General features: G+C 44.0%; 1 protein-coding gene and 1 long non-coding RNA gene across 2 annotated transcripts in view; one reads left to right on the forward strand and one right to left on the reverse strand.

Annotated features, from left to right (window-relative positions):
* LOC107568818 (uncharacterized) overlaps positions 1-6,611 on the reverse strand; it is a 25,052-nt gene extending 18,441 nt beyond the window's left edge. Inside the window, exon 1 of the long non-coding RNA XR_001606809.1 lies at positions 6,600-6,611. This is a non-coding gene — a long non-coding RNA (uncharacterized lncRNA). The remainder of the gene's footprint in view (positions 1-6,599) is intronic.
* Positions 6,612-24,155: 17,544 nt separating this feature from the next.
* The window catches only part of LOC107568817 (methenyltetrahydrofolate synthase domain-containing protein-like), a gene marked incomplete at its 3' end in the record, with an annotated part of 82,185 nt that continues 79,437 nt past the window's right edge, over positions 24,156-26,903 (forward strand). Inside the window, exon 1 of the mRNA XM_016254809.1 lies at positions 24,156-24,236. Coding sequence (XP_016110295.1) covers positions 24,156-24,236 — 81 coding nt within the window. The remainder of the gene's footprint in view (positions 24,237-26,903) is intronic.

A 26,903-nucleotide genomic window follows, 5' to 3' on the forward strand; every position in this document is an offset into this window, starting at 1 on the left:
GATTTAGAAGACGAAAACCAAACAAAGTTAAGCCTGACACAGAGAAAGGGACCGATGGCCGGCCAGCCGGGGTTCATCTTTATTTAAATTTATGTGTGTGTAGTGTACTTCTAACATGTTTGGTTGGTAAAATAAATGTTGTATATTCAAATCAGAGCGTCTTCCGTGTCTGGAATGGCTGTATTCTTGAGTCTATAAGGTAACAATAATATAATAAGATAACCTTGTTTGAAATGGGTTTGGCTAAAATGAAATGTTGATTTTGTCTATACTACTAAGTACTTATACTATATTGACTGGGTTAAATATAATTGCATTTCTAAAATGAGACTAAAATACAATTTTCGTTGACTAAAACTAGACTAAAATGCTCAGACTTTTAGTTGACTAAAACTTGACTAGACTAAAAAGAGTATGAACGTGACTAAAACTAATAAAAACTAAAATGACAGTTTCACACAAAGACTAGACTAAAACTAAAATTAAAACAGGCCGCCAAAAGCAACACTACCCCCCACCCCTTTTTGGTTGGTCAGTCCTATATACATTATAACCATTAATGCAGATATCCTTGTCTAAAACAGATTTGTTCAGCCAAGTTTCAGTTAGGACAGTCACATCCGCATCAGTTGACTGTGCCCAAATACGAACCGTATCCATTTTAGTGATTAAACTCCAAACATTTAAATGAATAAAACCAAGTCCATACCTTGATTTAAAATCCGCAGGTGTTTCAAAGCTTGGAGCAGAGGCAGAAACTGGGCCTGGATTAGGCTGAACATTTCCCGAGATCAAAAGTAATAAGACAATCAAGCACCTCTGCTTAAGTGATTTCATATTATAATCTTTAAAATTTGCCTCTACTATTTTAAAATTCCAGTAGGCACTTGTAGCGATTATAATTATATTTATGTAGCGAAATAATTGTGTAAGTAGTAAAACAACACAAAAGGGGAAAAAATGCGTTTTAAGTTTAGAAACATTTGAGTCTCCCCCACCCTTGCCTCACATTGCTTTGGTTCAAATGCCTGCTTTCCTCTTTTACATCACCTACACACACACAAGTCCGGTGAGAGAGAAGTCAATAGTTGTGGAACTCCAGTAAGTAAGGCTGTCAAAGCTATTTTATTCACTTAAACATCGGATGAAGTGATTATTTTCTCTTTAATACATGATGCCAATGTATTTTTCGATCAGTACGCTATGTTAGCAATAATAACGTTACATGCCCGCGGACATGAAAAACAAGTAAAATTTTAGCTGGATTATTTGTGTCCCCTTCAAAAATTGTTCTTGAGAAATTTTGTTTATTGTCCCCCCCAAATGTTAGACTGAATGTACGCCCCTGCCCATGAAAACATACTGAAAACATTCAGCAGGCCTGCCCTCCCTCTCAGAGCTGCGGGTTTCCATTAGGTCCATTAAAAAAAATTCCCTTGCCTTAAAGAGACAACGAGTTCCATATAAAAGACACAGATTTTCCCATCTCAACGGTCTAATGCTTGCTTCCGTGCAGAATTCGAAATGCCCCAGTGTTTTCAGAACACTCCCTCAGACTGTTCGCACTGTATCATTATCTGGCAGGTTGGGACTGCTTCACATGTGGCCGCTTCAACTATGATTGAAAGTGTGCGTTCCTGCATGGGCCCCACACTTGAGCTCAATGCGCATCTTGGTGACTTGCAAATGCCTAGAAGTGCTGGCCCTATGGAGGAGCACAGCCTTTTACAACAACAGCAGCCTTGTGCAATGGTTGCCCGGCATTCTGTGCCTGGATAGACACCGAGAAATAGTACCTGATGACCTGCCTGGATCTGCCTGGGGATCGAAGCAATTCACCTGTCTCTTAAGTGTTTTTAGACTTTGGTCCATCAAAAGCATGTTCTCATTCGCATGGACAGCATGTTCATAATCGCCAAGGCGGTTCCCGTTCTCGCCCTCTTCTCGCGCTCGTGACGAGCCTGTAGACATGGGTAGACCAGCACCTTCTGTCTGTTGAGCTGTCTGTCTCCCCGGCCATCTCAATCACAGGGCGGACATATGTCGAGGTACAGGGCACACACAGCCCTGGTTCTAGGGACCTGAATGGCTAATTTCATTGAGGAGAGATCCCCTCTCAAGTGAGCAACTCAGTCTGGCATCCAGCCTAAATGGAATCTGCACGTCTGGCTACTTGGCCGATGTTAAACTCGCTGTCACTGCAAGTGCAAAGGACATTCAGAGGTGAGCGCACTGTTTACTAGACATCTCTACGGTCATTGGTGAGGAGCCTTCGAAAATTATTGCACTTCGAATGGCCAAGCCCTGTCAACTGCCTGTTTTCAGTAGTTTTGTATTTCCTTTTTTTTTTTTTTTTTTACAAGACTGTTCAGATGATGGCCAGTAGCATGTTTAGGCACCACGCAATTGCGTGGGGCCCTGCAGTCCAGGGGGGCCCCGAGCAGAGGCATCATGCCCATTCAAACAGAGGGGACACGTGCCCCTCAGATTTTTGACCCAAGTGGATTTTGAGTGCAGCTTCCAAAAGACACAAAATAGCCTAATAATATCTTTACATTTGATACGATCACACCGGTGTGATTATCATCAGCTGCTCAATTCTGCGAATCTGCTTTCACTGTTTGGCTGGCGCTGAGCCAGAGGCAGACTTGTCATCTTTTCATCTATCAAAACTTTTCAGTGTTTTCAACCAGTTTATGTTTATTTTATGTTTCTCACACTGTCGCAAATAAAGTAAAAAATTAAATGAAAAGTGTTGATTGCGGCATTAAATTTATACTTATGTTGCATCATATCTTCTTTTTAGTGTTTTTTTCAGAGTTGCGCATTAAACGAATCACAGACAATTCTGTTGGGCTTATGAATGCAATGTCCATTCAAAAGCGTTCAGCATATAAACTAATCTTATGTTGTGTTTGTGGTGTGTGGATTCCTCTGATGAGTGGGTTCTGGCGGATGGCTGCTGCTAAGGGTTCAATGAAGATGGTGAATAAAGAAGGAGAGAGTGGGCATCCTTGCCTAGTCCCCCTGTGCAGTGTGAAGCTTTGTGATGTTAATCCATTGGTGGTGACTGTGGCAGAAGGTGTTGTGTATAAAATCTTGATCCAATTAATAAACGACTCCCCAAAGCCAAATTTTTGTAATGTGGTGAATACAAAATTCCAGTTGACACTGTCGAAAGCTTTTTCTGCATCTAAAGTGACTATAATAGTGTTTTCCTGTTGTAGTGATGAATAATGGATTAAATCGTATAGTCTGCGTGAGTTGTTGGATGCCTGCCTACCTTTGATGAAACCGGTCTGATCTGGGTGGATTATGAATGGGATATTTTTTTCAATTCTATGTGCAAGAACTTTACTGATTATTTTGATGTCTAAGTTGATGAGAGATATAGGACGGTAGTTTGACGGAAAGGTTGGATCTTTATTAGGTTTGGGGATGAGTGAAATAGTGGCTGTGTTAATGTGCATTGGTAATCTTAAGTTTTCTTTTATGTCTGTTGTTGCTCTGATGAATAATGGAAATAAAATGGACCAGAAGTGTTTATAGAACTCAGCAGGGAAGCCATCGGGTCCTGGTGCTTTATTGTTAGGCATTCGGCTCAGGGCGATATGAAGTTCTTTTTCTGTAATTGGTTGGTCCAGTGCATTGATTTGTTCAGTGTTAAGTTTTGGGAGTTGAATATTATTGAAAAATAAATTAATATCCTCTTGTCTTGTGTTATTATCAGATGAATAAAGTTTAGTATAGAAGTTTCGGAATATTGTATTTATTTCTTGTGGAGAGTTGGTAGGCTTCCCTGCTGAGTCCTTAATAGTTGCAATTGTTATTTTTTCTGTGTTTCTTTTAATTTGATTGGCCAAATATTTACTGGATTTGTTGCTGTGATGGAAGGTTTCTTGACGGAGTCTATGAATTAGAAATTGAGTTATTTTATTGATGATTTTGTTTAGCAGGAATTTTATTTGTCTTAGTTCATTATATATTACTTCTGTTGGGTTATTTGCATGTAATATTTCAAGTTCTTTTATTTTTTCTTCTAGTCTGATTTCTTCTTGCTTTTCTATTTTCTTTTTATGGACGGAGAATATGATTTTACCTCGTAGTACTGCTTTGCCTGTTTCCCAAAGCAATGAAGCTGATGGTGACTTTGGAGAGTCATTTATTTCTAGGAAGGATGTCCACTCTCTTTTAAGATAACTGTCAAACTCTGGGTCTTTAAGGAGAGATATGTTAAAGCGCCATCTACTGGTGTATTTATGTAAATTAGCTGGATTCCGTATGAGGGTTATTGGAGCGTGGTCACTGATGCTGATGGGTGGATTTTTGTATTCAGAGATATTTGGTATGATTGAGTTACTAGTTAGGAAAAAGTCGATGCGGGAGTAGCTATGATGAACCGGTGAGTAAAATGTATATTCTCTGTTAGTTGGATGCTGTAGCCTCCAACCATCGCCAAGGCCAAAATCTCTCATGAACTGTATTATTGTGTCATTTGATTGCCAGTGTCGTTTATTGCTTGTGGATCTGTCAAGTGATGGGTCAATTACAGTGTTAAAATCGCCTCCTATAATTACCGGGCAGTTGGAGAAATTTGAAATGGAAGAAAAAAAAGTGTGAAAAAAGGAAGGGTCATCTGAATTTGGGCCGTATATGTTGGCAATTGTTACCGGGTTATTGTTAATTGATATGTTTAGGATAGTAAAGCGTCCTTCTGGGTCTGAAATAGTTGCATTATAAACAAATTGGATTTTTTTTCTTATCAAGATACATACTACTCTTTGTTTTGAATTATAAGGGGCTGAAAATGAATGAGTGAATTGTGCTGATCTTAGGGTGTTTTGTTTTGAATCTGGAAGGTGCGTTTCTTGTAGTAAACATATATCTGCCTGTAGATTATCCAAATAGTTGAGAACTTAATTTTTTTTTGTCTGAGAGCTAATGCCACAGATGTTCCTGGTTATGAATTTGAGTTGCATGTTGATCTAATATTTCTATTCTAACATCTACTGGTGTATTTATGTAAATTAGCTGGATTCCATATGAGTGTTATTGGATCGTGGTCACTGATGCTGATGGGGTGGATTTTGTATTCTGAGATATTTGGTATGATTGAGTTACTTTAAGAAAAAGTCGATGCGGGAGTAGCTATGATGAACCGGCGAGTAAAATGTATATTCTCTGTTAGTTGGATGCTGTAGCCTCCAACCATCGCCAAGGCCAAAATCTCTCATGAACTGTATTATTGTGTCATTTGATTGCCAGTGTCGTTTATTGCTTGTGGATCTGTCAAGTGATGGGTCAATTACAGTGTTAAAATCGCCTCCTATAATTACCGGGCAGTTGGAGAAATTTGAAATGGAAGAAAAAAAAATTTGAAAAAAAGAAGGGTCATCTGAATTTGGGCTGTAAATGTTGGCAAATGTTACCGGGTTATTGTTAATTGATATGTTTATGATAATAAAGCGTCCTTCTGGGTCTGAAATAGTTGCATTATAAACAAATTGGATTTTTTTTCTTATCAAGATACATACTACTCTTTGTTTTGAATTATAAGGGGCTGAAAATGAATGAGTGAATTGTGCTGATCTTAGGGTGTTTTGTTTTGAATCTGGAAGGTGCGTGTTTCTTGTAGTAAACATATATCTGCATGTAGATTATCCAAATAGTTGAGAACTTTATTTATTTTTTGTCTGAGAGCTAACGCCACGGATGTTCCAGGTTATGAATTTTAGTTTCATGTTGAGCTAATATTTCAATTTTGACATGTATGTATGAATTAATTTGTATGTATGGGTGTGTGAAAGGATGTGTGTGTATGTATGTGTGCCAAACATCAAATACAGAACAGTAAGACATAATAACATTAGACAAACCTAAGCATTTTACAACAAAAGACGCAATAAAACAAAAAAACAACACAAAGTTTGAAAAGCATGAGCTGTAATTTTTATCGTTCCTTTCTGTTGGTCAGAGACTTCTAGTTGCATATGTGTAACAAAGTTTGTAGGTCGGGAAGAAGGAGGCGGGAACCGGCGAACATTTAAACAAAACTTTAATAAAATAAACAAACACAAAATGAAAGTAAAGTGGCAACCCCTCGCGGATGACTGCCGCACACAAAACACAAAATAAAGTCCAGGCCTGGTGCATGAGCTGTAATTTTTATCGTTCCTTTCTGTTGGTCGGAGACTTCTAGTTGCATATGTGTAACAAAGTTCGTAGGTCGGGAAGAAGGAGGCGGGAACCGGCGAACATTTAATCAAAACTTTAATAAAATAAACAAACACAAAATGAAAGTAAAGTGGCAACCCCTCGCGGATGACTGCCGCACACAAAACACAAAATAAAGTCCAGGCCTGGTCCTCTCTCGTCCAACACTGTCGTCACTCCTCCTTTTATCCTTCTGGAGCTCCTCCGTGGGACTCGAGACCGGCGAGTGGCGCAGGTGTCACACATTAGCATTTCCTCCACCGGCCTCGCTCCGTTCCCACGGCTCTCGGCCCCGCCCCTCTCGTAACAATATGAAATTACTCTCTCCTTCCCCTCTCTGTGCCAATACCGCTCCCAACCCTGTCTGGCTGGCATCAGTGTACAACAAAATTGGCAACTGAAAATCCGCATATGCCTATATGGGTGCTTGTAGGAGACTCTCCTTCAGTTTCTTAAATGCAGTGTCCTGTGCCGTTCCCCATGCCCACCCATCTGTTTTTCCTGTGGCCGGTCGAGTACATCGCTTTGATGTCCCCCACAACATTGAGTTCAGTGGTGCTGCAATCTGGGCAAAGTCTTTTATAAAACGTCTATAATATCCTGCTAGGCCCAAAAAAGCACGCAACTGAGTAATATTTTGAGGGTTTACCCAGGCCTCCACTGCCCACAACTTCTCTGGGTCTGGTGACACCTCTCCTTCTGCAATCACATGGCCTAAATAATGAACTTGACTCTGGAAAAGGGAACACTTACTGAGTTTGACCTTTAGGCCAAAGTCCCCCAGGCGGCTGAAGACCAAATCTAGATGGGCAATGTGGGCCTCAAAGGAGGGGGAAAAAAAACAATGATATCATACAAATAGAGCAATAATGTTTCAAATTTTTGATCCCCCAGGCAGCTCTTGACCAGTCTCTGAAAGGTTCCTGGGGCATTGCATAACCCCATGGGCATCCGATTAAATTCATATAGCCCCATCGGCATCACAAAGACGGTCTTCTCTTTATCAATTGGATGCACCCCCACCTTCCAATACCCATGTGCTAGATCTAACGTTGAAAATGCTCTAGATTTTTTCAATGAAGCCAATGACTCCTCAATTCTGGGCAAAGGGTATGAATCTTTATGAGTAACACCGATCAACCACCTGTAGTCTACAAAGAAACTAAGGGTGCCGTCCTTCTTTCTGACAAGCACCACAGGCACTGCCCACGGACTATAGCTCTCCTTAATAATACCATTTTCAAGCATGTGAAATGGTATAAAATGTATGTTTTTGCATTCGAATGTGGATTTTTATTTTAAATTCGATGAATATTCGAAATTCAAAATTTTTTTTTGACAGCCATAGTGTTAACTGTGTATGTGGGCCCACAGTAGTTTTTAATATCAGTTAATATTAGGGATGTAACGATTAACTGCGAGCCGGTCGAAAATCGATTGAAATATGTGACAATTCAAATCAGTTGAGATGCCAAATAAATCGCGATACAATTGGAGTAGGAGTTTATATGAATGAATTTGTTTTCTGAGGAGAACTGTCTTTAGAAAAATGTATGTGGTATTTTCTTTTCATCTTGCCTCTGAACAATGTATATTAAAGTAGTGTTCATAAGCGCTGCTTTGTTTACAGCGGTAACCCAGGAAACACTGTATCATTGCTGTTCATAAGTGCCACCTGCTGTCAGAGAGTGAAGCTGCGTCTCATTAATCTCGTCTGCTGTTTGGTTCAGATATGTTTTATGTAGTATAGTTTCACAAAACTAAAGCCAGACCATTCTGTTTTTGCTTCATATTTCGAAATTATACAGTTTAATTTAGATTAAAAACGACTTATGCTGCATGTTTGCGGCATCTTTATTTGGATCATGATTAAAATCCAGTGGTTGCGTCTAATTTTAAATGGAAAGAGCACAGACAAAGCCTTAGTTTGTTTGTTCATATTAAGAGATTTCTTTTATTTTTGTAACTTGTTTGTTTTCAAATTTCAATTTAGTTTTGTTTATATTTTAATTTCACAAAATGTGCAGCAATAGCCTAATAAAACAACACCTTTTCATTTACTGTATAATATCTTCAATTTCATTTTGTTAAAAAAATCATGAGAAAATTGAATCTTGAAAGCAAAACCGTGAATCGAATTGAATCGTGAGTTGAGTGAATTGTTATTTTGTGTATTTAATTTAAAGTGTGTTAGTTTTCTCAATTCATTCGAAGTGTATTTCATACAGAGGCCAATTCAGTAATTCTTTCATTTGTGGTATTAATTTTTGGTGTTTTTGCTTCATATTTCGAAATTATACAGTTTAATTTAGATTAAAAACGACTTATGCTGCATGTTTGCGGCATCTTTATTTGGATCATGATTAAAATCCAGTGGTTGCGTCTAATTTTAAATGGAAAGAGCACAGACAAAGCCTTAGTTTGTTTGTTCATATTAAGAGATTTCTTTTATTTTTGTAACTTGTTTGTTTTCAAATTTCAATTTAGTTTTGTTTATATTTTAATTTCACAAAATGTGCAGCAATAGCCTAATAAAACAACACCTTTTCATTTACTGTATAATATCTTCAATTTCATTTTGTTAAAAAAATCATGAGAAAATTGAATCTTGAAAGCAAAACCGTGAATCGAATTGAATCGTGAGTTGAGTGAATTGTTATTTTGTGTATTTAATTTAAAGTGTGTTAGTTTTCTCAATTCATTCGAAGTGTATTTCATACAGAGGCCAATTCAGTAATTCTTTCATTTGTGGTATTAATTTTTGGGAGTTAAATTCTGTCAAACTTGAGGTCAACGTGATTGTGTGAATACCCCACATTTTGAAATTTGTTTTCTTGAGCTATTCTTACTGTTTAATCAGGGGCGGACTTAAAGGAATAGTTCACCCAAAAATGAAAATTAGCCCATGATTTACTTACCCTCAAGCAATCCTAGGTGTATATGACTTTCTTCTTTCAGACGAATCCAATCAGAGATATATAAAAAATTGTCCTGGCTCTTCCAAGCTTTGTGATGGCAACGGGTGGGTGATTCTGTTCAACAGTCCAAAAGAAGTCCAATAAAACTCATCCATCCATAATAAAAAAGTGCCTCACATGGCTCCGTGGGGTGAATAAAGGCCTCCTGTAGCGAATCGATGCGTTTTTGTAGGAAAAATATCAATATTTTAAACTTTATAAGCTATAATCGCTAGCTTTCGCTAACTGTCGTACGTGGAAGCCATTCCCTGGCATGCAAACTTGTCACCTTTCGGTGAAATTCGCCATTTTGAATTCAAAATGGGTCATTTGTGTGATTCATGTAGATCCACTGAGTTTTTAAAATTGTTTGGGGTGGGGGGTCTTTTTACAGTTCCAGTAATACCAACTTAATTCTGTACCCACTTGAAGTCACCCACTTTCAAACACTCCTGTGTGTTTTTGTCTGCGCGCTCTGGTTTCGAATTACAAAACCAAAAGTTTCAATTTACAACATGTTTTGCAGCTTTGAGTATTGTAGCCAATCACCAGCATTTCTGTTGAAAGCAATGGCCAAAAAGAGGTGTTTAATTTAGGTTTACGTAGTTCTACATGTAATTAATTGAAATGTCAACTGAACTAATGGGTGATCCTCTGCTGCCATCTACTAGATATAATGGTAATTTAATGTAATTTTCATCTTAACCCTCTAAGCGACAAAGTCACAAAATTGCGACAAGACGTCATACTAGTTCCTAATATGGTGTAATATCTCATTTGTATTCCCTACCACTAGATGGCAGACATGTAGTACATTGATTCTAGACCAAAATGACATCATGTTCCTATTCAAAGTGTTCGAGGAAATAGCAGAGCAAGTGAGCTATCGTGTCATTGATGCGGAAGCAGTTCAGTTCATAGCGCACAAGTAAATTGAGAGATTTTTGAGAGAAAATCGGCAAATGGCTAATAAAAAGTTGTACCGTGAGGATGTGTTGCAAATGTTATTCGCCGATTCTGACTCTGAAGGGGAATATTTGCCTTTTGGAAATGACGATCGGTCATCTAATAATCGCGCTTCTCCCGGTACATCTTTGCAGCGCAGTGGTGCCGCCATGCAAGGCGAGAGTGTTCACGAAACACAAACAAGTGATAATTTTGGCCCTTTAATAATGTAGTTTGTGTAAACAGCATGCTTACGTTTTTATTTCAGATGTGAGAATAACAGTGCAAAAGAACCTGTTGCAAAGAGAGCCAAAGCAAAGCAGCCCACTCGGTCATGGAAAACAATGACTGAAGTTGACATGTGTGGGCAGGAATCTAAGAGCCTATGGAACAAGAACCTGGACCACAGCTAAGACCATGTTATGCACACACTCCCAAAATGATGTGATAGTTATAATTATTCTAAATAAACTATAAACAAAAAAGATACATTTATTTTTTCCTCATTCTGTCTTGTAGCAATTCCCTCTCAGTCACACACCTTACTGAAAGCCTCATTATGCAGGCCTTTGTCTTCTCAGGTGTGAATCACACTAATATTCATGATCATTCACGCCTCCTCGCATATACCTTTTCTACACATATTATTGTATTGATTACCACACAGTAAAAATAGTGTACCATACAGCAAATAAATCAAATGAAAGTAACATCTGTAAAATAGTGAATGCACACTTACTCTAAGATTCTGAATGGAGTTGAAAACTGAACCCACTTTCAAACACTCCTGTGTGTTTTTGTCTGCGCGCTCTGGTTTCGAATTACAAAACCAAAAGTTTCAATTTACAACATGTTTTGCAGCTTTGAGTATTGTAGCCAATCACCAGCATTTCTGTTGAAAGCAATGGCCAAAAAGAGGTGTTTAATTTAGGTTTACGTAGTTCTACATGTAATTAATTGAAATGTCAACTGAACTAATGGGTGATCCTCTGCTGCCATCTACTAGATATAATGGTAATTTAATGTAATTTTCATCTTAACCCTCTAAGCGACAAAGTCACAAAATTGCGACAAGACGTCATACTAGTTCCTAATATGGTGTAATATCTCATTTGTATTCCCTACCACTAGATGGCAGACATGTAGTACATTGATTCTAGACCAAAATGACATCATGTTCCTATTCAAAGTGTTCGAGGAAATAGCAGAGCAAGTGAGCTATCGTGTCATTGATGCGGAAGCAGTTCAGTTCATAGCGCACAAGTAAATTGAGAGATTTTTGAGAGAAAATCGGCAAATGGCTAATAAAAAGTTGTACCGTGAGGATGTGTTGCAAATGTTATTCGCCGATTCTGACTCTGAAGGGGAATATTTGCCTTTTGGAAATGACGATCGGTCATCTAATAATCGCGCTTCTCCCGGTACATCTTTGCAGCGCAGTGGTGCCGCCATGCAAGGCGAGAGTGTTCACGAAACACAAACAAGTGATAATTTTGGCCCTTTAATAATGTAGTTTGTGTAAACAGCATGCTTACGTTTTTATTTCAGATGTGAGAATAACAGTGCAAAAGAACCTGTTGCAAAGAGAGCCAAAGCAAAGCAGCCCACTCGGTCATGGAAAACAATGACTGAAGTTGACATGTGTGGGCAGGAATCTAAGAGCCTATGGAACAAGAACCTGGACCACAGCTAAGACCATGTTATGCACACACTCCCAAAATGATGTGATAGTTATAATTATTCTAAATAAACTATAAACAAAAAAGATACATTTATTTTTTCCTCATTCTGTCTTGTAGCAATTCCCTCTCAGTCACACACCTTACTGAAAGCCTCATTATGCAGGCCTTTGTCTTCTCAGGTGTGAATCACACTAATATTCATGATCATTCACGCCTCCTCGCATATACCTTTTCTACACATATTATTGTATTGATTACCACACAGTAAAAATAGTGTACCATACAGCAAATAAATCAAATGAAAGTAACATCTGTAAAATAGTGAATGCACACTTACTCTAAGATTCTGAATGGAGTTGAAAACTGAACGAGCATCCCCTAACTGTGAGAGATGCAGGTGAATGCAAGAGTGGTGTATACAGTCCTAAAATAATTTTATAAACAATTGTAAGCATTTTTTCCCCACAGTACCTTAGTATAGTATGCATACTTCATGAGAAAACAGAATGCCAATAACAAAGAAACTACATTTTAACACTATCAACACAAATAATATTACCATATAGTCTAGGCATAATAAAAGTACAATTACTATACTGTGCACTTACTCTATGATTTTCCAGCGAACTCAAAACAGAATGACACGTGTGCCTTTCTCGTGCAATTATGCCAGTGATGCAGCCACAGTCCTAAACGAAAACTTAAACCGTTGTTAGCAATTACCAGAAGATGCATAGCTGATAAATAAATTGCATCACTGATAAGAAAGGAAGCGCGTATATAGGCCCTTTCGCAACGCTTTAGTTCCAGAACTAAACGTACGGTACTAAAGTACTGGGACGATTTTGCGTGAACTATTTCCCAGTACCATTTAAAGGGTTGCATTCGCACCGACAGTATGTACTAGGAAGTGACGTAAGCCGGTCGACAGCGACGTCATTTGTGCATGGTTATTGTATATGCGAGTAGGCGTGAATGATCATGAATAATGCTGTGATTCACACCTGAGAAGACAAAGGCCTGCATAATGAGCCCTTTAGTCAGGTGTGTGACTGAGAGGGAATTGCTACAAGAAAGAATGTGAGGAAAAAATTTATTTATATATTTTTTGTTTGTAGTTTATTTAGAATACATTCTTTTTTAATAAATCTGCAAAAATGTCAACAATTCTGTGTTTTTCTGTCAATATGGGGTGCTGTGTGTACATTAATGAGGAAAAAAAATAACTTAAATGATTTTAGCAAATGGCTGCAATATAACAAAGAGTGAAAAATTTAAGGGGGTCTGAATACTTTCCGTACCCACTGTAGTCTAGGCATAATAAAAGTACAATTATTATACTGTGCACTTACTCAGTATGATTTTTCAGCTAACTCAAAACTGAACGACACGTGTGCCTTTCTTGTGCAATTATGCCAGTGATGCAGCCACAGTCCTAAACGAAAACTGAAACAGTTGAGAGCAATTACCAGAAGATGCATAGCTGATAAATAAATTGCATCACTGATAAGAAAGAACGCGCGTATATGTCGATGCATCACTTATTTACAGCTTACTTGATACGTTTACACATCAGACGATCGCGAACGCCAATGACCGAGTATAAAACATTCAACATATTAACGTTATAACTCCCATTACTTTTATATCGTTGCTGTCTATTTTATAGAACATAAAAAAAACTTCCTGGCGTTGTGAGACATATATGCAGTGAATTAATCTTCATAATGTTTCACTTGATTGTACATTTAGTCAGGAATCATGGTTTGGAAAAAGTAACTAGTAAAATAAGTTATGTCACAGTAACACAATAGCAACTAATTCAAGTAGGCAAATAAAAAAAGACGTACTATATCCTCCACTGAATATCACGCCGGCGCGTTCTTATGAGGAAAATCCAAAGCTTATTTCTCTCAGCGCGTCTTCGTCCAGAAGCAAAGTAGCCGAGATGAACTTGAGGAAACGTCTCGCTGCTGTGTTTGCTGTGATGTGGGCGTTTACATACGCGCGTCTCACGTGGATGATTGTAATAACAAAAGCGCGATCTGCGCGTGGACGTGGTCACATTAGCGATAATGAAGGCCAGTATATCTCTCATGTGTGTGTGTAAAATATTCACTGAGTTTCAGTTCATTTTAGTGACGCGTTTCAAACAGATATGCGTGGAGAATGAGACGGCTAAAAGCATACCCTGTTTATTTTCTTTATTTTGCAAAAGCACAATGTTTTGTTGATATTGTGAGTGTACACAAATAAAAGTAGACCCTTTACAGATTTAAATGCTGTATTACTCTTATATGTATGGTCAAGTATGAAGGAGCATTTTAGTTCTTTTTGCTGTCATCATTCAAATCTGCAAAAAGTTCCGCTGGCGGAAATGTCGACCCCAGGGGGTTAACCAACGGGGATGGGGGTGTTAGGGGTGAACGTGGTAGTAGTGTCCATAGAAGAGCTGTTGCTAGAGGTAGAGGCAGCAGGGGTAGGAGAAATAGGGCTGGAAGTAGCATTAGCTCTTTGGATCCGGTTAGAGCAGCTCTGCATCCAGTGCCCCAAAGAGGTGGGAGTGGCCGCAGTACACGTGGTCGTGCTGTGCGTGGGAGAGCTGGGAGACGTGGTAGAGGCAGCAGGGGTGATCTGGATCTAAATCGGACTGGAAATAGCAATGACAATGGTGGCTGGGTTTATTTGAGAAATGAAGAAGTGTATCAGGACTGAATCAAACGCTTTGATGAGCCTGTTGGTTATCTAGGAGAGAAATATTTGACCAGTGCTGCACCCTTAGACTTTCTGTCCCTCTTTCTGACTGATGACTTCTGGAACCTCATTACAAATGAAACCAACAGATATGCTCATCAGTTTCTAAACTCCCAACAGCTAAAACCCAATTCCAGATTTCATGATTGGTATGATGTCTCCGTCTCAAAGATGAAGGCCTTCCTAGCACTGTATTTGTGTATGGGGCTGGTAGAGAAGGCAGAAATTGAGGATTACTTGGCAGAATTTTGGCCAACTTACACAACTGGGTTTGGCAAAGTAATGTCTAGGAACAGATTTGAGATCATTCTGTCTTTCCTCCATTTCACGAACAATAGTGAGTATGTGGGGAGGGGTCAGCCAGGTCATGACAGGCTGTTCAAGGTGCGTCCAGTAATTGACCTGATAATTCCTAATTTTTCAGCCAATTATGGTCCACTCAAGGAGCTTTGTCTGGATGAATTGACCATAGCATTCAAGGGAAAGTCCACATTGAAAAAATACAACCCTAAAAAACCTGACAAATATGGCTACAAGGTGTTTGGGTTGAGTGAGGCCAGCTCAGGTTATGTTTTGCAGTGGTCCATGTACACTGGCCAAAATGCTCATTCTGATGCTGATTTAGGTGCCACCCATCTAATCGTTCATCAGCTGATGGCCCAATACACAGGGAAAGGGCATGAGGTGTACATGGATAGTTACTACACATCACCAGCCATAGCAAACGGGCTGGCAAATAATGACACTCGTATGTGTGGGACAGTGAACTGCAAAAGGCGTGGTATGCCTAGGTGCCTGAGACAAACTGAGTGGCCTTTGAGCAAAGGAGATGACCCAGTGTTCATGAGACATGGCAAACTGTTAGCTTGTGCATGGCATGACACAAAGCGTCTCACTATGCTCTCGTCTCTTCATGGGAACTCATGTGTTCGGAAACGTATCAGGTCAAAGCAAAGCAACACTGGTTCTCGTGAGATAAACAGACCTGTGTTTATTGACAGGTACAACACCTTCATGGGAGGAAAACCTACCTCTTTCCACACCGTTCAAGGAAATGGTACAATCGCATCTTCAATGCGATTCTGAGCATCAGTGTGGTGAACCCCCATATAATCTACTTCAAGTGTGCTCCTGGTCCACACAAGCCACTGAAGACCTTCATCCAGGACATTATTACTGCTTTGCTCGAGGGCTATTCCAAGAGGGGGAGGGATGCCACAGAGGCTCACTGAGCGCTACTGGCTCCGCGTTGCTGATGATCGGCCAGATTGCGTCGTTTGTTCGGACCGCGCACGCTCTAAGGGCCGCCGGCAGACAAAGTACAGGTGCAGTCAGTGTGGGGTAGGTCTGTGCGCTGTGCCATGCAATTAGAGGTACCATGCTCTCAAGAACTATAAACTGTGTCACCTAGATACCTGATTGGGCAGATAGCTGGTCAACTGATCAAAAAATAGGCACATGCATTTTACTATGGCACAGTAATATAGTAATAATTTAGTACTTTCTCCTTTTTTACTGTTGATTTCCTCTTTTCCTGATCATCTGGAATGAGGATAAAAAGACAAAAAAAAACATGCAAATAAGTTCAAACATCAATTCAATATCTACTATTTTCTGAATATTATGAAATTCAAGATGGCGTCATAATATGCAAATTAGAGGAGTATATTTACACCCCACATAAACTTTCGGTCATGCCCAACATTTTTCTAATTTACAGTAGATCTCTGTCTTTAAGCCCTTTCAAGACACAAGCTTTTGAAATCTTGATGTCAAAATCCAGCATTTTTCCAAAAATCCCTGGCGTCTAAAGGGTTAAGTCTTTGTCCCCTTTCGAGCTTTCTCTTGACATTACGGAGCATCCACTTTGGGAACTCCTCTCCTTCCACATTTCCTGAAGTCCTATTGGGTCACACCAGTCCAATTGACTGGCCAATTGTTGCGAAGTATGCAAATCGCATGCAAATACTGACGAGCTCGAGCGGCAGTATAAAATGTAGTGCAAGCGACAATTACGTCAGAATCTTCTCCACGTTGGCTTCAAAAATGAAGATGACATCCTACTGCAGTATCTGCGCGGAACCAATTGAGCCACCAGACAAACATGATCAATGCGTCGCCTGCCTGGGCTTGTCCCATGCTGAGGCGGCGTTGGATGAGTCTGACTGTTGGAAACCGCCGGCGTGCGTGTGCGCTCAAGACTTGCCGGAATATGGCTCATGGCCTTTTCGGGGTGAGGCCCATTGCTGCCAGCGAGCCGCTGGTGGGCCCCCCTCCCCCACCCAGAGGTGAGAGCAATGACTCGGCGCGAAGGTGCTGCCCTCCGCGATCACTGCGATCACCTCGATTCCCAGTCACCTTCTCTGATGATGTTTCCGCCCCCCTCCATCCGTCGCGGACTTCGTTGCCTTCGGCCAGGAAGGTGATGAGTATTCAATGTCCATCTCGGTGTCAGAGGAGAAGGACTGGGTGGAGTCGGAACGGGATCGACCTGACAGAGAGGGACCCCCAGACCTCCAAGGGGAGCTCGTCAGGATCATGACTAAGGCGGTCCAGGAGCTTGAGTCTTCCTGGAATCCTCCAGAAGAGCCCGCAAAGAGCAAGCTTGACTCCTGGTTTTTTAGATCCAGCCACCATCATGCGGATTCGAGGACGTTGGTCCCTTTCTTTCCGGACATCCACGACCTGCTGGTTAAGGCGTGGTCTGCGCTCCAATCGGCATACGTCCACTCAGCCATGCAGGCCATCTTCTCCCATGTGGACGGGGTGGAAGCCCACGGGTATGTGCGCATACCCATACGCCGCATACCTTTGTCCTGCTTCAGCCAAGACCCTTGGTGCGGATATCAGCCAGCCCTCCAAGCCGTGTAGGATGATGGCCCATCTGGCCAGCAAAGTCTACTCCTCGGCTGGGGAAGGAGCGTCCGTCCTGCGCATGCGCATGGCGGTGCTACAGGTTTTTCAGGCCAAAACTCCTGCAGTCCACTATCAATGATCTGCGTGCCGCAACAGACTTCACATTGATGGCAATGAAGAGCACTGCCCAGGCGATCGGCCGATCCATTGGTTTTAAGGTAGTTCTTCAGAGGCACCTATGGTTGAACCTAGCTGAGCTCAAAGACGCAGACCAGAAGGTGCTCCTTAATGCACCTATTACACCCTCCGGCCTCTTTGGTGAGGCCGTGGAGTCCATCGTTGAGAGATTTGCGGAGGCTCTAAAGCGCGCCAAAGTTATGAGTCAGGTCATGCCTCGGCGCTCGTTCCAGCCGCCTTCTAGATCTAGGTCGTCTTCGGTGACCCGCCCAGCTCAGAGGAGGGAGGAAAGGCTTGCCGCAGCCAGAGCAGACCCTCGGCGGCAGGTGGATGTTAGGAGGAAAGTGCGGCTGAGACCCGGGAAGAGGCACCGCAGGCAGTGGAGGAGCCCTCGCCGTGACTCCGGGCCCCCCTCGGTCTCCAAGTTGTCTTCCTGAGGGTGTCGTGAGGGGGGAGGAGCGTGCTGGCAGCCCGGTTCCCAAGCACCGCAGAATGCCACCCCAAGTTCAAGTGTGCAGTGTTCAAAATATTATTTTCTGTGTGTACGAGTCAATAAAAATGCATACGTCCTCACAGAAAGAGCTCTTTCCACCTCACTCGATCAATACGGTTCTGCTCGCCCTGCCTCAGAGCAGTGCAGAGCTGCCGCCCACACCGATTATAGCCAGCAACCAAGCAGCTAAAGCAACTCTGTTCTTCCATTCTGGCTAGTTTTAACCCTGTGCACTTTCTCAAAGCATTTTCCCCCCTTAGAGCAAGTGGGATGTGCATTCTCATGCACATTCTCGACGATTGGCTGATTTTAGCTCATTCCCAGGGCATGCTAGTCAGCCATATAGACATGCTGCTTCACCACTTGGAGTCCCTAGGGCTATGTGTGAATATACAAAAGAGCATTCTCGCCCTGAGTCGGTCTATAACATATCTGGGAGTGTGTTTCAACTCAGTGGAGATGCGAGCCCGCCTCTCTCATGAGTGCATGGCGGCCATTTTGTCTACTCTGCGCCATTTCAGACTGGGCAGGTCCGTTCGCTTAAAAGAATTTCAGATGCTGCTGAGGCTCATGGCGTCTGCCTCAGTGGTGTGCCATCTGGATTTACTACACATGCGCGCACTGCAATTATGGCTGAAATCCCGGGTCCCATGGAGTGCGTGGATCTTGGGTCGCTTGTGCATTGCGGTCACCCATGGCTGCATCAAAGCTCTGAAGCCCTGGCGTAACCCGGATTTGTTCAGCCGGGGAGTTCCTCTGGGTTTGGTGACGTGACGTTTTGTGATTTCGACAGACGCATTGACATGGGGATGGGGAGCAGTCTGCAAGGACATGCCGGCTTCGGGTCTGTGGTCAGAGACTCAAAGCCGGTGGCACATAAACCGCCTGGAGCTGGACGCAGTGTCCTTAGCTCTGGGAATATTTCTGCCACAGCTGAAGCAGTGACATCTGTTGATTCACACCGACAATATGTCTGGTTTCATACATAAATTACCAAGGCGGCGTGCGGTCCAGAGCCCTTTACAAGCAGGCGGCGAGCCTCCTGTTAGGGGCAGATCGTCACTTTCTCTCCATCAGAGCAGTGCACATCCCCGGTCACTTGAACCACGGAGCGGACATGCTTTCGAGGAAAGGGATTCCTCAGGGAGAGTGGAGGCTACATCCCGAATCGGTTCGGATGATTTAGAACCGCTACGGGAGAGTGGAGGTCGATTTGATCGCGATGAGCGAGAATGCGCATTGCCCGCTGGTTCTTCTCGCTGTCACAATCCCTGCTGGAGGGGGATGCTTTGATGTTGCCCTGGCCTGTACGCGCTTCCTCCGGTCGAGATCTTGCCTCTGGTGTTATGCAAAATCAGGGAGGAGGGGAGTGTCAGTGATACTCATCGCCCCGAACTGGCCAAACCAGCCTTGTTTCCCGGACCTGAAATAGCTGCTGGTGGCTCTGCCATGGCCGATCCCCATCAGGAAGGACCTACTATCCCAGGCGAGCGGCACAATATGGCACCCCAACCCAGAGTTATGGAGCCTTCACGTGTGGCTGCTTCGGGGATAGCAGAGAGAAGCTGAGTGCCCTGCATTCGCAGGCGCCCTCTACGAGACGTTTGTATGCCCTGAAGTGGAGAGTGTTTGTGAAATTATGCTGTGATGTTCATATCGACCCGGCGACGTGCTCCGTGTCGGATGTTCTGTGTTTTCTACAGTATATGCTGGATAGTGGATGTCTACCGTCAACACTGAAAGTCTATGTAGCCGCTATTGCCTCGTTTCATTCTCCGCTGGGTGGGCAATCGATCGGTAGGCACGCGCTGGTGGTGAGATTTCTTAGGGGGCGAGAAGATTGCACCCCCAGCATCCACCTTCAGTTCCACCCTGGGACCTAGAGGTGGCGTTAAGAGCTCTTTCGCAGCCACCATTTGAGCCTTTGGCATCCATTGCTATGAAGGAACCATCTCTCAAAACTGCACTTCTTCTCGCCCTCAACCAGCTTTTTGTGTGCTATGGTGGTTGTGTGAAGGGCCGGGCTGTGTCAAAACAGAGGCTTTCCCACTGGATTGTGAACGCTATCATGGCTGCTTATATGAGCCAAAGTTTGGAATGCCCCTTCCACATTAGGGTCCACTCAATTAGGGCTATCGCCTTGTCCTGGGTATGGTCGAGAGGTATGTCTCTTCGGGATATATGCTTTGCAGCTGGCTGGTCTTCTCAGAACACCTTCGCTAGGTTTTACAAGCTGGATGTTCTGTCCTTTGCATCCCAAGTGCTATCAGTGAGTGACTAATTCACTTTATGCTGCTATCCCTTATGCTAGCGAATAGGCTGCTTAACACGGTTATACTTTGTGCAGCCCCCCAATGCTTGTTGTTGCTGTATCTGCCCTGTATTCATTCCAGGATCTTATTATTTCATGTCAGATATGCAAATTTAGTATACCTGGGTTTTAGACGTTCATTGGCTTATCTTCGCCTATCAGCTGAGAGCTTGTGTGGCAAATGTCAATATTGGTTGGGAGTTGTGGGTGTGTTCTATCCCTGCTTGGTGTATAACCTTTGTGTGGGCTGAGAGAGAAAGCTCGAAAGGGAACGTCTCCGGTTACTATCGACATGCAAATAAGTTCAAACATCAATTCAATATCTACTATTTTCTGAATATTATGAAATTCAAGATGGCGTCATAATATGCAAATTAGAGGAGTATATTTACACCCCACATAAACTTTCGGTCATGCCCAACATTTTTCTAATTTACAGTAGATCTCTGTCTTTAAGCCCTTTCAAGACACAAGCTTTTGAAATCTTGATGTCAAAATCCAGCATTTTTCCAAAAATCCCTGGCGTCTAAAGGGTTAAGTCTTTGTCCCCTTTCGAGCTTTCTCTTGACATTACGGAGCATCCACTTTGGGAACTCCTCTCCTTCCACATTTCCTGAAGTCCTATTGGGTCACACCAGTCCAATTGACTGGCCAATTGTTGCGAAGTATGCAAATCGCATGCAAATACTGACGAGCTCGAGCGGCAGTATAAAATGTAGTGCAAGCGACAATTACGTCAGAATCTTCTCCACGTTGGCTTCAAAAATGAAGATGACATCCTACTGCAGTATCTGCGCGGAACCAATTGAACCACCAGACAAACATGATCAATGCGTCGCCTGCCTGGGCTTGTCCCATGCTGAGGCGGCGTTGGATGAGTCTGACTGTTGGAAACCGCCGGCGTGCGTGTGCGCTCAAGACTTGCCGGAATATGGCTCATGGCCTTTTCGGGGTGAGGCCCATTGCTGCCAGCGAGCCGCTGGTGGGCCCCCCTCCCCCACCCAGAGGTGAGAGCAATGACTCGGCGCGAAGGTGCTGCCCTCCGCGATCACTGCGATCACCTCGATTCCCAGTCACCTTCTCTGATGATGTTTCCGCCCCCCTCCATCCGTCGCGGACTTCGTTGCCTTCGGCCAGGAAGGTGATGAGTATTCAATGTCCATCTCGGTGTCAGAGGAGAAGGACTGGGTGGAGTCGGAACGGGATCGACCTGACAGAGAGGGACCCCCAGACCTCCAAGGGGAGCTCGTCAGGATCATGACTAAGGCGGTCCAGGAGCTTGAGTCTTCCTGGAATCCTCCAGAAGAGCCCGCAAAGAGCAAGCTTGACTCCTGGTTTTTTAGATCCAGCCACCATCATGCGGATTCGAGGACGTTGGTCCCTTTCTTTCCGGACATCCACGACCTGCTGGTTAAGGCGTGGTCTGCGCTCCAATCGGCATACGTCCACTCAGCCATGCAGGCCATCTTCTCCCATGTGGACGGGGTGGAAGCCCACGGGTATGTGCGCATACCCATACGCCGCATACCTTTGTCCTGCTTCAGCCAAGACCCTTGGTGCGGATATCAGCCAGCCCTCCAAGCCGTGTAGGATGATGGCCCATCTGGCCAGCAAAGTCTACTCCTCGGCTGGGGAAGGAGCGTCCGTCCTGCGCATGCGCATGGCGGTGCTACAGGTTTTTCAGGCCAAAACTCCTGCAGTCCACTATCAATGATCTGCGTGCCGCAACAGACTTCACATTGATGGCAATGAAGAGCACTGCCCAGGCGATCGGCCGATCCATTGGTTTTAAGGTAGTTCTTCAGAGGCACCTATGGTTGAACCTAGCTGAGCTCAAAGACGCAGACCAGAAGGTGCTCCTTAATGCACCTATTACACCCTCCGGCCTCTTTGGTGAGGCCGTGGAGTCCATCGTTGAGAGATTTGCGGAGGCTCTAAAGCGCGCCAAAGTTATGAGTCAGGTCATGCCTCGGCGCTCGTTCCAGCCGCCTTCTAGATCTAGGTCGTCTTCGGTGACCCGCCCAGCTCAGAGGAGGGAGGAAAGGCTTGCCGCAGCCAGAGCAGACCCTCGGCGGCAGGTGGATGTTAGGAGGAAAGTGCGGCTGAGACCCGGGAAGAGGCACCGCAGGCAGTGGAGGAGCCCTCGCCGTGACTCCGGGCCCCCCTCGGTCTCCAAGTTGTCTTCCTGAGGGTGTCGTGAGGGGGGAGGAGCGTGCTGGCAGCCCGGTTCCCAAGCACCGCAGAATGCCACCCCAAGTTCAAGTGTGCAGTGTTCAAAATATTATTTTCTGTGTGTACGAGTCAATAAAAATGCATACGTCCTCACAGAAAGAGCTCTTTCCACCTCACTCGATCAATACGGTTCTGCTCGCCCTGCCTCAGAGCAGTGCAGAGCTGCCGCCCACACCGATTATAGCCAGCAACCAAGCAGCTAAAGCAACTCTGTTCTTCCATTCTGGCTAGTTTTAACCCTGTGCACTTTCTCAAAGCATTTTCCCCCCTTAGAGCAAGTGGGATGTGCATTCTCATGCACATTCTCGACGATTGGCTGATTTTAGCTCATTCCCAGGGCATGCTAGTCAGCCATATAGACATGCTGCTTCACCACTTGGAGTCCCTAGGGCTATGTGTGAATATACAAAAGAGCATTCTCGCCCTGAGTCGGTCTATAACATATCTGGGAGTGTGTTTCAACTCAGTGGAGATGCGAGCCCGCCTCTCTCATGAGTGCATGGCGGCCATTTTGTCTACTCTGCGCCATTTCAGACTGGGCAGGTCCGTTCGCTTAAAAGAATTTCAGATGCTGCTGAGGCTCATGGCGTCTGCCTCAGTGGTGTGCCATCTGGATTTACTACACATGCGCGCACTGCAATTATGGCTGAAATCCCGGGTCCCATGGAGTGCGTGGATCTTGGGTCGCTTGTGCATTGCGGTCACCCATGGCTGCATCAAAGCTCTGAAGCCCTGGCGTAACCCGGATTTGTTCAGCCGGGGAGTTCCTCTGGGTTGAGCCCGCCTCTCTCATGAGTGCATGGCGGCCATTTTGTCTACTCTGCGCCATTTCAGACTGGGCAGGTCCGTTCGCTTAAAAGAATTTCAGATGCTGCTGAGGCTCATGGCATCTGCCTCAGTGGTGTGCCATCTGGATTTACTACACATGCGCGCACTGCAATTATGGCTGAAATCCCGGGTCCCATGGAGTGCGTGGATCTCGGGTCGCTTGTGCATTGCGGTCACCCATGGCTGCATCAAAGCTCTGAAGCCCTGGCGTAACCCGGATTTGTTCAGCCGGGGAGTTCCTCTGGGTTTGGTGACGTGACGTTTTGTGATTTCGACAGACGCATTGACATGGGGATGGGGAGCAGTCTGCAAGGACATGCCGGCTTCGGGTCTGTGGTCAGAGACTCAAAGCCGGTGGCACATAAACCGCCTGGAGCTGGACGCAGTGTCCTTAGCTCTGGGAATATTTCTGCCACAGCTGAAGCAGTGACATCTGTTGATTCACACCGACAATATGTCTGGTTTCATACATAAATTACCAAGGCGGCGTGCGGTCCAGAGCCCTTTACAAGCAGGCGGCGAGCCTCCTGTTAGGGGCAGATCGTCACTTTCTCTCCATCAGAGCAGTGCACATCCCCGGTCACTTGAACCACGGAGCGGACATGCTTTCGAGGAAAGGGATTCCTCAGGGAGAGTGGAGGCTACATCCCGAATCGGTTCGGATGATTTAGAACCGCTACGGGAGAGTGGAGGTCGATTTGATCGCGATGAGCGAGAATGCGCATTGCCCGCTGGTTCTTCTCGCTGTCACAATCCCTGCTGGAGGGGGATGCTTTGATGTTGCCCTGGCCTGTACGCGCTTCCTCCGGTCGAGATCTTGCCTCTGGTGTTATGCAAAATCAGGGAGGAGGGGAGTGTCAGTGATACTCATCGCCCCGAACTGGCCAAACCAGCCTTGTTTCCCGGACCTGAAATAGCTGCTGGTGGCTCTGCCATGGCCGATCCCCATCAGGAAGGACCTACTATCCCAGGCGAGCGGCACAATATGGCACCCCAACCCAGAGTTATGGAGCCTTCACGTGTGGCTGCTTCGGGGATAGCAGAGAGAAGCTGAGTGCCCTGCATTCGCAGGCGCCCTCTACGAGACGTTTGTATGCCCTGAAGTGGAGAGTGTTTGTGAAATTATGCTGTGATGTTCATATCGACCCGGCGACGTGCTCCGTGTCGGATGTTCTGTGTTTTCTACAGTATATGCTGGATAGTGGATGTCTACCGTCAACACTGAAAGTCTATGTAGCCGCTATTGCCTCGTTTCATTCTCCGCTGGGTGGGCAATCGATCGGTAGGCACGCGCTGGTGGTGAGATTTCTTAGGGGGCGAGAAGATTGCACCCCCAGCATCCACCTTCAGTTCCACCCTGGGACCTAGAGGTGGCGTTAAGAGCTCTTTCGCAGCCACCATTTGAGCCTTTGGCATCCATTGCTATGAAGGAACCATCTCTCAAAACTGCACTTCTTCTCGCCCTCAACCAGCTTTTTGTGTGCTATGGTGGTTGTGTGAAGGGCCGGGCTGTGTCAAAACAGAGGCTTTCCCACTGGATTGTGAACGCTATCATGGCTGCTTATATGAGCCAAAGTTTGGAATGCCCCTTCCACATTAGGGTCCACTCAATTAGGGCTATCGCCTTGTCCTGGGTATGGTCGAGAGGTATGTCTCTTCGGGATATATGCTTTGCAGCTGGCTGGTCTTCTCAGAACACCTTCGCTAGGTTTTACAAGCTGGATGTTCTGTCCTTTGCATCCCAAGTGCTATCAGTGAGTGACTAATTCCCTTTATGCTGCTATCCCTTATGCTAGCGAATAGGCTGCTTAACACGGTTATACTTTGTGCAGCCCCCCAATGCTTGTTGTTGCTGTATCTGCCCTGTATTCATTCCAGGATCTTATTATTTCATGTCAGATATGCAAATTTAGTATACCTGGGTTTTAGACGTTCATTGGCTTATCTTCGCCTATCAGCTGAGAGCTTGTGTGGCAAATGTCAATATTGGTTGGGAGTTGTGGGTGTGTTCTATCCCTGCTTGGTGTATAACCTTTGTGTGGGCTGAGAGAGAAAGCTCGAAAGGGAACGTCTCCGGTTACTATCGTAACCTTGGTTCCCTGAGAGCAGGAACAAGACATTGCGGAGTTCGCTGTGATCGCAGCTCGATTAGCAGGGCAGCGTTTAGGATCAGATTCTGACGTAATTGTCGCGTGCACCGCATTTTATATTTGCTTATTTCGGGACAGTTGGCTAATCAATTGGACTGGCGTGAGCCAATAGGACTTCAGGAAATGTGGAAGGATAGGAGTTCACAAAGCGGATACTCCGCAATGTCTTTTTCCCGCTCTCAGGGAACCAAGGTTACGAGAGTAACCGGTGACGTTTTCCACCAGGAGACAATTTTGACAGAAATAGCTTCTGCGTATGACAGTTAGCGTAAGTTACAGAAAAGTGGTTATAACATTTTAAATATGGATATGTTTCTTACAAGAATGCATCGATTTACTACAGGAGGCCTTTATTCATCTTGTGCCTTGTGAGGCACTTTTTATTATGGATGGATGCATTTTATTGGATGACTTTTGGACTGTTGAACAGAAACACCCACCCACTGCCATTATAAAGCTTGGAAGAGCCAGGACAATTTTTAATATAACTCCGATTTGATTCGTCTGAAAGAAGAAAGTCATATACACCTATGATGCATTGAGGGTGAGTAAATCATGGACTAATTTTCATTTTTGGGTGAACTATCCCTTTAACATATGAGCAAGGTATGCCCAGTGAATCAGGGGGCCTTATCTGATATTGGCAAAACATATTTGCAGCGTTGAGCAATGTAGCCGATCACAGACATATCTGTTAATTTCTTGAACATAATGACCAGAAGTGTTTAAGTTAGAATCCACTCACCGCTCAAAACACAAAGTTTTTGTCAAGTGCTGAGTTCTGCATGCTCCCGAATCCTCTCCTTATAAAAGTGTAGATATGATGTAAATAATAGATTCATTGTGCATTATAGAGAGCTTCAGTTCACGATCGTGATGAACTGAAGTGAGTGACAGGTTTTAGTGATTATAGAGGGAGGCTCGTTGTGCGCATTCTAGGCTGACTGTCTCAGAACAGAGATTTTCACCTCAGTAAGGAAAGTATTGTCAAGTCGTAATTTTATTTGTCTTGATGTTTTAAAATGACTCGCTTGTGTGCTCTGCCTATGCGCACCGGCGCAAACTGCCACACACTAGTATAAATGCATGAATGCGACTGGAGATCTTCGCTTAAAGGCACAATATGTAAGATTTTCATAATAAAATATCCAAAAACCACTTGCACAGTGTTATATATTTCATGCAGTTGTGTACTTGCGTTATCCCAAAAGTTCCCAAGGATTTTATGAATCCAGAGAAATTCCAATTTTAAATAATAGGCTTGTTCAAGATGCATCGGCACTGCGCAGACCAATATGGCGTCAA

This window comes from Sinocyclocheilus grahami, unplaced genomic scaffold, assembly GCF_001515645.1.
Source record: "Sinocyclocheilus grahami isolate Dianchi unplaced genomic scaffold, SAMN03320097.WGS_v1.1 scaffold1283.1, whole genome shotgun sequence".
NCBI lineage: Eukaryota > Metazoa > Chordata > Actinopteri > Cypriniformes > Cyprinidae > Sinocyclocheilus > Sinocyclocheilus grahami.